General features: G+C 38.6%; 1 protein-coding gene across 4 annotated transcripts in view; it reads right to left on the bottom strand.

Annotated features, from left to right (window-relative positions):
- The window catches only part of MYOM2 (myomesin 2), a 286,047-nt gene that overhangs the window by 166,335 nt on the left and 107,712 nt on the right, over positions 1 to 12,000 (bottom strand). For all 4 annotated transcript variants that reach the window (XM_073675391.1, XM_073675390.1, XM_073675389.1 and 1 more), the window contains 2 exons: positions 10,737 to 10,894; positions 6,076 to 6,168 (listed from right to left, as the gene is read on the bottom strand). In XM_073675391.1, coding sequence (XP_073531492.1) covers positions 6,076 to 6,168; positions 10,737 to 10,894 — 251 coding nt within the window. The remainder of the gene's footprint in view (positions 1 to 6,075; positions 6,169 to 10,736; positions 10,895 to 12,000) is intronic.

The raw sequence follows: 12,000 nt of genomic DNA, 5'->3' as shown, positions 1-12,000 counted from the left end.
TAAGACACTTTCATACATGTCCTCACTGTGTTTCCGAGACATGTTCCTAGAAAGCAGTTAAAGAACTGCAGCAGAAGTTTTATAGAATTAGTCAGGATCTTTGCATACCACCTTCAGATAGTGGTATTTTAACAAGCGATAGGCTTTGAACAAGACGCGTACACCTTCTCATAGATTTTCATTTCGGACAAGATCCAAAGAAGTCTAGAAAAGATAGGAATGTGGCACTATCTCAGGAAAGACTTTGCCTGTGGAATGGGTGCAAGGTGTACACTAACTTACGGTCGGTCTCGGTGGGGCCTGTTAATGAACGATGGTGTTAATGGTGTCTGCTTAGTGGATCACCCAGTCATAAAAGGATGTAATTATAGTGCCGGATTCTATGAGTGTGCTGTCATCCCAAGAGATGAGGGTACTACTGCAATTGTTGATGCAGTAAGGTTCTTCATTCGGCTGACCATAAAATTCACAAGGCGGTTAACAGCCTTCATCAGGTGTATATGGTAATACAAATAAAGGACCTTACTGCTTCAATGTCTGCATCGGAGTAGTATCCTCATCTCCTGTGATGACAGTGCACTTGTAAAACCCTGCAGCACTACTCCGGCCAAAATGCAAAGAAGAGGCCAGTTTGAAATTGTTGAGAGACTGAGTACTGGAACTCTGGGACCTTGTGGAGTGTGTCAGTGACTGCCTTCTGGACATCTGTCAAGTCAGCAGTCTTCCCCATCATTGTGGAGCCTACTAAAACAGACTAAGGGACCTTTTTAAATGCTTAGGACGTCTTTGCAGATGTTTTTGTTAATTATTTTAATTTACTGAGATAATGACTTTTGTGTTTTCATTGGCTGTAAGCCATAATCATCAACATTAACAGAAATAAACACTTGAAATAGATCACTCTGATTGTAATGACTCTATATAATATATGAGTTTCACTTTTTGTATTGAAGAACTGAAATAAATTAACTTTTGGATGATATTCTAATTTATTAAGATGCACCTGTATATATAATACCACACCCGCAGTCTGCTATGGCCCAATACACTTTCTCCATGTGCCTCAAAATCAAAAAAGAGACACACAAAGGTATTTCCCATAAATGTAATAAATCTATTTAAAAATTAAAATTGTATACGATAAAAACACTGCTTCTGAGGAAAAGTATGGTACCCCAAGGGACCCTCAAGGTATATAATAGGGTAAAGGATGTTGTTCAAACTGCCATCATTCATTAGTTTTTTACTGGATGCCTTATGAATACGGTGAATTTGTTTTGATCCAAGTTGTAAAGAATCCTGTTTATTTTATCAGACAGAATAGTGTGTCATGATATGTTAATCTTCTAATTAAATGACAGCTGAAACTTAAAGGGGTTGTCTCACGAACAAAGTACATTTTAATTAATAGATTAATTAATCTTGGAATAATAATAAGTTCCACAATCGGATGTGTTAAATAAAATATTCCTGTGCTGAGATAATCTTATAAATGTGCCCCTGCTGTGTACTGTGTAATGGCTGTGTCTTACCATGCAGGAACATGGTCTGATTATACCACATCTCCTGGGCAGGGGAGGAAGCAAAAGACTATACAGACATTACTGCATGGGATCACAACTGCTACTTTCTATGAGGTAAACCATGTTTAGCCCCTTTCCGACCGTTGTCGTACATGTTCAACATTGGCCATGTCCCTGCCTTTGATGCGGGCTCAATTGCTGAACCCACATCTTTCCCCACACTTGATGGCGGATTTTATCAGCCATCAGGCGGTCTAACAGCCGCGAGTGTTAAAAAAATGTTCCCGTGCTGAGATAATCTTATAAATGCGCGCCTGCTATGTACTGTGTAATGTCTGTGTCTGACCGTACAGGGAAGTGGTCTGACCATACCACAGCTCCTGGGTAGTGGAGGAAGCAGAAGAGAGGATAGACATTACAGCACGGGATCACAAATGATTCTTTCTGTGAGGCAAAACAAGTTTTTAAACAGGCAGTGAAATGTTTTTCATTACGATCCCCTGCAGTAATATCTGTATACTCTCTTTTGCGTCTTCCGCTCCTCAGGAGATGTGGTATGATCAGACCATGTTCCTGCATGGTCAGACACAGCCATTACACAGTACACAGCCGGGGCATATTTATAAGACTATCTCAATGCAGGAACAATTTTTTTTACACATTCAAATGTGAAACCTTGTTTTTATTCCAAGATCTATTAATTAAAGTGTATTTTGTTTGTGGGAAAACCCCTTTAAGGACGGATTGGATGGGTGCAAGACTGTAAAATGGAAGGATGTTGCATTAATCTAGATGAAAAATAACAAGGGCATCCACTAACATTTTTCTCAATTCAAAGTTGATTGAAAAACTGATAAAAGAAAGGTTTATGAATTAGAGGCGACAAGTGGTAGTGAGGGCCCGAATGTACAGTTTGTATGATAGAGTGAAGTCCAAAGGTTGTGAGGCATCAGACTTGGGAGACTGGAGAAAGTGTGGAGCCTTTACTGCAAAGATATCAAACTCAAAACACAGTGGACCAAAATGAAAAACTGGGAAAAAGTCGCGGGCCAACCAGTATATAATATAATGGGCCCCATAAAGTCCTCCATGCAGAATAATGGGCCAGACAAAGTCTTCCATACAGAATAATGGACCCCACATAGTCCTCCATACAGAATAACAGGCCCCATATAGACCTCCATACAGAATAATGGGCCCCACATTGTCCTCCATACAGAATAATGGGCCCAAAATAGTCCTACACACAGAATAATGGGCGCCACATAGTCCTCCATACAGAATAATGGACCCCACATAGTCCTCCATACAGTATAATGGGCCCCACATAGTCCTCCATACAGAATAATGGGCCCCTCATAGGGGTGGTGGTTCTGGTATCGCGGCCAAGTAAAACCACACTGCGGGTCACATTTGGCCCACGGGCCAGAGTTTGACATGTACACTTTGCAGTAATCAATAGGTCTGGTCTGTGTTGTTGTACAAGATGGTGGAAACAGAATCAGTTTCCTCTGAGTTGATTTTTAGTTAAGTAGAACTGTCTCACTGAAAATTACTTTTCAAATTTAAGGCTATGTTCAAACATCATGTTTTTTTCAGCGTTTTTTGATGCAGTTTTTTATGCATATTTTCAGCTGTCTTTTGGAGTACCAGCAAAGTCTATGATAAACCAGAATTCTCTGTTCACACATCATGGGATTTTTTTGTTCAGGATTTTGTGCCTTGCATGTTTTTTTGGTAAATAGAGCATGTCACTTCTTTCAGCGTTTTTTCAGCGTTTTTTACCCATTGGAAGTAATGGGTAGTGAAAAACCGCTGAAAAAAACAAGATGCGTGAACATAGCTATCAGATTTTGCTGCGTTTTTAGTGAAAATAAGCAAGTACAGCATTGTGAAGCTCACAATGCCCTGAGCAACTCGATTGCAGACCCCATAGTGTAAAAGTAAATAGTGTCATACAAACTCAATGTACTGCCAGTGTCTTAGGTAAACTATTCCTGAACAATTCACCTTCCTCACTGTACATTTGAAATTCTGGTTAATATGGTTTCACATATGTCTTGCATTGGTGACCTGTGTTAATGCTTCTGTGGTGGAAGCAAAGCTGAACTTTCATCATGTTTTTTTCAGTGTTTTTTGCACCTAAACCAGAATGAGATTTTTTTTTCACTGAACTTTATGTACATGCATAACAGAGACAAAAGGACAGTGAGTAAAACACTGAAAAAACGCACCAAAAAAAAGCAAAAAAGCAAGAAAACAGCAACAAAAGTCTTGAACAACCTCCTGGCATGACATCAGGTTTTGCTGCAGAAAATGAACGCTGAAAAAGACATGATGTGTGAATATAGCCTAAGTGCACCTTAAATAAATATTCACTTTTACATTAGGCAGCATTATTATCATCCATTCCCTTAATACCACAATATCTTCCAGTAATGTACATACAGTGTTTGGTGCAAGCCTCATGTGTCTTTTAAAAAATTTTAGAAAATGCAAAAATTAAAATTGCGTCTGAGGCACACAAAATAAATCATTTTAATACATGTACTTATCATTTGATAAGCCAATTATACCAATGACTGAGTAATAGATAAACTCATAAATCTGTAGTTGGCATTGGCAAAAAAAAAATGACAATACTGGAGCAAGATTAAAATACACATATATGAAAAAATGCATAGCCTTTTACACAGAAAAGATCTTGTAGGTAATGAAGCTGTACACTAAAATATAATGTATTATTAGCTAATGATGCCCTGAACCAAACATGACTAATATATATGTACATTTTATGAACGGCTTTGACATAAATTCAGAGAGAGAATATAATGCACACACTATTTCAACCCATGCAAAAATGTCAAAATCAATAACATCAACAGACTTATTATCCCCTTGCGCTCAGATAACAACTTTGTTCTCAATTTCAGGTTAAAAATGGAAAAAGGAAAAGGAGATCTGCAAGGGATTAGAGCCATGTAATGTGAACAGAGCCTTGATGTCAAGAGATGCCAAGTGCCTACAGGAGATCTCTAGTGTCCTGCTCCTGTTTCTTCTTCATTCCCAGTCATGACCTCCTCCATTCAGATGCACTTTACCTCTTCTTTATGAAAAAAGTCCTGTTTTGTGATATCTCATATCAGATTAACTAACCGGTACATATTTTCTTGTCCTGTACTATGTTTCCTAGTAGTGTATGCAGCAATTAGCTATTTTTTGGCGTTCTTAATCTGCCAGGCTCCAGCACTTAGAACCTCGCTGCCGGGAGGAAGTGAACTTTAAACCTCCTGGTAGCATTCTGGTTTCAGTGATGGTGGCGGCGCCGACACGGTTTTAGTTACTGCTCAGTGTATAAAGAACAGCAGCTGAAATCGCACCCCCGGCACCGACTGACAGCAGCTCAGCATTAGGGCCGACTGTCAGTCAGTGCCAGAGGTGCGGTTACTGTCATCGCTCTCTATACACAGAGTAGTGACCGAAACTATGCTGGCATCACTCCCATTACTGATGCCTGAACGCTGCTAGGAGGAATAAAGTTAAGTTCCTCCCAGCAGCGGGGCTCTAAGTGCCAGGCAGGTTCAGAATGCTAGTAACCTGCAGAATTACACCATATCTGCAGGTTAATAGCGTTTTTTCACATGACAAGTTCTCTTTAAAAGGCCAAAATCAATGTTGGTAAGTATGATATTAATGGGTTTGTCCACTACTTGGACAACCCCTTCTCAATTGCTATATTCCCTCTTTTAAAATAAAAACAGTCCGTACTAACATCAGTGCCGTCGTTGTTCCAGCAATGATGGCACCGGCTCTGTTGGGGCTTGCGTCATGTTGCTATGCCATGTGAACCTTGTTGCTAATAAACAGTCGCTTCACTCTCACTTTCTTTGGACAAAATTGAGAGCTGGAAGAAGTGAGAGCTGCTGCTGATGCGCTCTGACGTCCTCTAAATGTCAGTTACATCCGAAGGAAGTGAGAAAAGGCGAGTGTATGATTGGCTGTAGGGCTGACAATGTCACATGAGCCCTGGGAGACCCAGTACCATCATCACTGAAATGGATCTGGAACTGTGCTGGCACCAGAAGTCAGTATAGACGGTTGTTATATTATAAAGGGGGATAAGGCAATTTTTAAAATATGCTTTCAGAATTTTCTCCATGTGTAGAACTGATACATTACTTTTCACTTTTTTGTGGCCATCTTTTGTTGACTATTAGGGGCTACTTGATGTGCTCTGACCAGGGGACTCATTTTATAGCTCCTTATTGAAGGTAAGAGAAAAGAAAGGTATGTAATCTTTGACTTTGCTCCTGGGTTTAACCTGGATCATACCGTATATACATAGAGAGATAATTTACTTGTAGTATATGATACTTAGTTTTACCAAATGAGACTTCTAACTTCTATGCATACAATGTATCTATCATGTAAATAAAAGATGATGCCAGATTCTGCTCTCTGGAACTTGACAAAATGTAATTTGTTCATCCTAATATAATGATAACTATAACAGACTTCCTAATACAAAGAATTACTTGCAAACAATATTTACCTGTATATTTCCAAGCTGTTTACTCCATATTTGCTTTCAATTCTGTACTTTCCTGGTTCACTTGCTGGGCTAATCAAAGTTTCATTTTTATACCTAATGGAAAGAGCAGATTCATTTCTGTAAAGTCAATAGTATCATAATCACAGCAGAGTTAATTTTGCATGGTCTCAGGATGCATTGACATTGGCATATATTAAGTTGCTTTTGTATTTCATTGAAACAAACAATTTAATTATAGATAATGGCAAGTTTGCAAGAGTCAGTGTGATCTTTTAATGCTTGACAAAATTGAATGTAAAGATAACACAATGTAAATATCCAGAATTTTCAACAGTGCAGAAACAAATTAGATAGGAAATTAATTAGGAAACTGAATATTCAATTTAATTTTTAAGCATTTTTATTATTACAGTTGCAGAAATAAAAAAAATTGCGTTAACAGAATTACAGTTAAAGGGATATTCCCATCTCAAAGATCCTATTCCTATATGTAATAGGTGCAATAATAATAATAATAATATTAGTAAATGCCTCCAATTAGAAATTAAACAACAGAAGAGAAAACTTCGGAACACGTCCCAATTAGAAAAAATTGTAAACTTTTATTTCACAGAATATAGAAATAGAAGGAGACATATATGGATCACACAGTTATATAAAAACAATAAAACAAAAGAGCTTGGAGATAGGAATGGTATTATCTTCATAAAGGTAAATCAAAATGTAAATACAAGAGAAGCACAGATAAAGTGAGTCATAGGGGACAATATATATGTATATACTGGCATATCAATTAGATTCTAAAATTTATTGAATATCATGTCCCATATATGACTACTCAGTATTGCTACTGCAAGGCCACAGTGAGTATTACAAAAATTTACATATTTTAGACATTAAGTTGCCTTAGATTAATCCTCACAGTAGTACTCTGTATATAGAGATGTCATAATTACACCATGTGTGCCCATAATAATGCATGATAGCGGAGAGTATCTAGTCTCATATGTATTCACAGTCACTGTAAGAAATAATAGGGAAGTTGTGCTTCATAAATATGTATAATGTGATCAAAAGGGATCACTTACTTACAGCAGCTGGGAGAGCCACACCGCTTTCTCCTGCTCTGCCCTACGCGCGTTTCGGCTGGGATTGCCTTCGTCAGGGGGTGGGGAATGAGAGAGGTGCCAGGGATTAAAAGGAGACAGCAGCCAATAAGAAGAGAGGGTGTGTAAGTGGACAAGCAATCAGGACAGAGTGGGCGTGGTGTGACGCATGTCCGTCACCGCCCCACCGCCGCATCCACGGCAACCGCATCATGTGATCCCCGGCAACACAGCCACGTGAGGTGAACACGTGACCGTGCATCCGAGGACCACATACAGATACGGCCAGCGAAGAAGCGGCGGCAGGCAGCGGGGACATGCGTGCCGCCCACTCCGCACTGAATGGACACCAGGGGGTAATCCATCATAACGGAGGTGGAATATTTATGTCACAACAAATAGGCTGATATCATACAATGTAAAGCACCCAATCATCACTGGAAGAGGAGATGGAATACAATTGGATATATAATGATTCTTATGTGTGACACTTTTCATGTCTCAATCTAGAAGCGATTAGTTAGATTATTGTGATATAAAAGTACATTTGAAAGGAATATATGTGGAGCTATATGATGAAATTGACCTTGCATAATAGAAATAACAATGTATATATATATATATAGCTTAATAATTTAATTTCTAGAGGATATTAAGGTCTTTTAATACAAAGCCATCACATCATTTATCCTTTAAATCAGCAGACATCAGTTTCAAAAGGTGAGACATATTAGTCATAAATATGACATGTTAAATAACACAACACAAAAATTCATTTACAATATAACAAGCATCTTCCGCATGACAAAAATCACATGACCTAAATATTATGAAGATTAACGCGCATACATATCACGCGGTTGCCGTGGATGCGGCGGTGGGGCGGTGACGGACATGTGTCACACCACGCCCACTCTGTCCCGATTGGTTGTCCACTTACACACCCTCTCTTCTTATTGGCTGCTGTCTCCTTTTAATCCCTGGCACCTCTCTCATTCCCCACCCCCTGACGAAGGCAATCCCAGCCGAAACGCACGTAGGGCAGAGCAGGAGAAAGCGGTGTGGCTCTCCCAGCTGCTGTAAGTAAGTGATCCCTTTTGATCACATTATACATATTTATGAAGCACAACTTCCCTATTATTTCTTACAGTGACTGTGAATACATATGAGTCTAGATACTCTCCGCTATCATGCATTATTATGGGCACACATGGTGTAATTATGACATCTCTATATACAGAGTACTACTGTGAAGATTAATCTAAGGCAACTTAATGTCTAAAATATGTAAATTTTTGTAATACTCACTGTGGCCTTGCAGTAGCAATACTGAGTAGTCATATATGGGACATGATATTCAATAAATTTTAGAATCTAATTGATATGCCAGTATATACATATATATTGTCCCCTATGACTCACTTTATCTGTGCTTCTATTGTATTTACATTTTGATTTACCTTTATGAAGATAATACCATTCATATCTCCAAGCTCTTTTGTTCTATTGTTTTTATATAACTGTGTGTGATCCATATATGTCTCCTTCTATTTCTATATTCTGTGAAATAAAAATTTACGATTTTTTCTAATTGGGACGTGTTCCGAAGTTTTCTCTTCTGTTGTTTAATTTTTAGTATATATATATATATACTTCGGTAGTCCCCTCTCTATGGATAAACTAGTCATAATATGGGGTTGTATACATTTTCACGATTGAATTACCCCAAATATTCCATACTGTTTACTACTCCAATTAGAAATGTAGTATAGTTCTTCTGATTTGTTATGTCACTTACCCCACCCATGTGCAGGGCATTGCAGTAGCTTAGATATCCATGATTATGACAACTAACAACTAACTGTCAGTATATGAGTAGCCATAAACATGGATACCTAAGCTACTGCAATGCCCTGCACATGGGGTAAGCGACATAGCTTATCAGAAGAATTATACTATATTTCTAATTAGAGGCATTTGCTAATGTTATTATTATTACACCTACTACATACTGGGATAGGATCTTGGAGATGGGAATACCCCTTTAAATTTATAACTAAAAAACCTAGCCTAAATAAAATACCAATGGGGCGACTCTATGGGCCTATTTGGAGAGCTATTGTACTAACATTGATGGACCTGGACAGTCCATATAAAACATGGTCATCTATTAAATGAATTGGAAGTGTGCAGACTCTCCCCTGACAGATGATTACATGTTGACCATGTTCTTACAGGACATAAACTGTCTACAGAGATGACTTGCAGCAGATTGCTCTCTTCTCCCCATAGAAAAACATGCATGCTGGGCCAAGTACCTATGGGTATCAGGAGAAATATACTATATGGACTATATGCAACCTCTTAATCATTGCATTCAGATTTTCCATTTATTCCTATTGTCACAGTTGTAGAAAATCCAGCCCTTACCAGTGCAGCATGCTTTTACATACTTTTGTGAAAAAATGGGTCATTCTAAAAAGAGCTTGCAGAATTTGCGTGTTGTCCTGTAGTACAATGCTGCTCTTGTAACAAGTCAGTTTGTGAAATGTCTTCCTTCCTAAATATTTCATGATGAAATTTGAGTTGTATTATTAAAATGTGGAAGCATTTAGGAACTGCAGAACTTAACCATGAAGTGGTAGACCATAAAAAGTTACAGAACAGGGTCATCGAGTGCTGAGGTGCATATTGCATACAACTCGCAAATGACTCAATTAATTCAGTTGACGCAATTGAATTACTACAGAGTCCAAAACCTTCTCTGTCATTAAAATCATAAGAAAAATTGTTCAGTGGGATCTTCATAGCTTGGGTTTCCATTGCGGAGAAGTTGCTTACAAGCCTTACGTCATCAAGCACAATACCAAGATTCAGATGGAGTGGTATAATATACGCTGCCATTGGAGTCTGAAGCAGTGGAAATGTGTTCAGTAGAGTGATGAATCACACTTCTCTATCTTCCAATCTGATTGACAAGTGTAAATTTGGTGAATGCCAATAGAACGTTCTCAGCCTCACTGCATTGTGCTAGCTGTGAAGTTTAATGGAGCCTTAGGCCCCTTAGTTCCAGTAAAGGGAAATCCAAATTCTTCAACATATCTAGACATTTTGGACAATTGTATACTTTTATGGTTGGGTGAGTTTTATGTGTAATAACCTAACTGACCGGCATAGAGTCCTAATCTCAGTTCATTAAAAAACCTGGATGTGAAACCTGGCCCTCTCGTCCAACATCTCAAAAATGCTCTACTGGATGAATGGTCAAAAAATTCCACAGACATAATACAAAATCTTGTAGAAAGTCTTCGCACAAGAGTGGAAGCTGTTATAGCTGCCAAGGGGGGACCAACTCCATATTAAGGAATATGGATTTGGAATGGTATGTCATAAAAGCTCCTGTAGGTGTAATGTGTAGGTGTCCCAGTATTTTTGACCATATAGTTTAGTCGTTGGCAAAATTAATGTATGGCCAGCTTTTTTATGTTTTTCTACTATCAATTTGCTATTTTTGTAACCATGCATGATAATTGAGTAGGATAATTTCTTTCTTACCACTGTACCACTGGCGTTGGATATCCTTGGACAGTAAAGAAAAGCTTCACAGGCATACCTTCCCAAACTGTATGTGATCTGAGTCGAACTAATATATCTGGGGAACGGCTTACACATTCTTCATGAATTTGTCTTTGTAATGCCAATTTTTCCTCTACCTGATTGAAAAAAAAGTGTAAAGTTGGTAATCATCCAATTATCCCTCCACAACAATCACTTTCAGGACTAGTCTTATTTTGCTATAGTGACTGTATCCTCACCTGCCCAGAAGAAACAGTAAGAAGGCTCATGTGATACTCATAAACTATTTCTGCTTCACACAAATTTATGAAGAGGAAAAATGTAAAAACATGAGCCAACTCTTGGTTCAGAGAGTAGCTGGGAGGTTAGGATATTAGTGGGAGGCATTGTACCTGCCCTGCATATCCTATGTGGGGAGATACATCGCAGCCTCAATCATCAGTCCTAAATACCATATAATGGACGACAATGGACTTTTTAGACGCAAAATGTAAGGGTCGGACTGGGTTGCCAATGACCCACCACTAACATTGACTTTTGGGGGTCCACTTTTCACCCGCAAGCATATATTACACTACCCTCGGTCATAAATTTACCTATACCTCTATATAATACTAAACTGGGTAGTTTGGTAATTGAATGATAATCTGCTGCTTTTTCTGTACAGAATGAATCAAGTGAATTATGCCAAGTACTGCCCATACAGTGGAGTTGGGGACCCATGTCTGCACAGGGGCCCCCTGGGAGATTCTGTTGTTCCCCTATGGGCCAGTTCGAGCCTGCATAATGTATCTTATCGATGACTCAATTTTAAAAATTGTTATAATACTTTCTAAAGCCAATGATAATACTACTACTAATAATAATACTTTCTGAAGTCGGCAAAAATTGCAAACATCATGTGCAGAAGTTTTGATATGTGAGCTTTCTTTTCCTTGTGCAATTTCTGAAGCTGGAGGTTCATATCGTTCTATCTGAAAGGACCTAACCAAGCCCCTTACAGTAACCCTCATAATAAGATTAAAGTGTTTTTTCCTCTGCATACATTTAACCCATCTTTTAACAGCATGGGTGATAAATCTATCATCACTGGGGATCCAACAGCTGAGACCCTCACAAGTAATGAGAATGAGGGTCCTTAAAGGGAACCTGTCACCAGTTTTTGAGTCTATGAACAAATGCTACCACCTTTAAATGCTCCTGTGCTGCATTCGAACAGCTCCTGACTCCCCCTGTATGCCCT

Source organism: Phyllobates terribilis, unplaced genomic scaffold (genome assembly GCF_046119375.1).
Source record: "Phyllobates terribilis strain yellow unplaced genomic scaffold, ASM4611937v1 Scaffold_3__8_contigs__length_932513732, whole genome shotgun sequence".
NCBI classification, from domain to species: domain Eukaryota; kingdom Metazoa; phylum Chordata; class Amphibia; order Anura; family Dendrobatidae; genus Phyllobates; species Phyllobates terribilis.
Note: the sequence above shows the minus strand (reverse complement) of the source record. Positions and strands in the feature narration are given on the sequence as shown.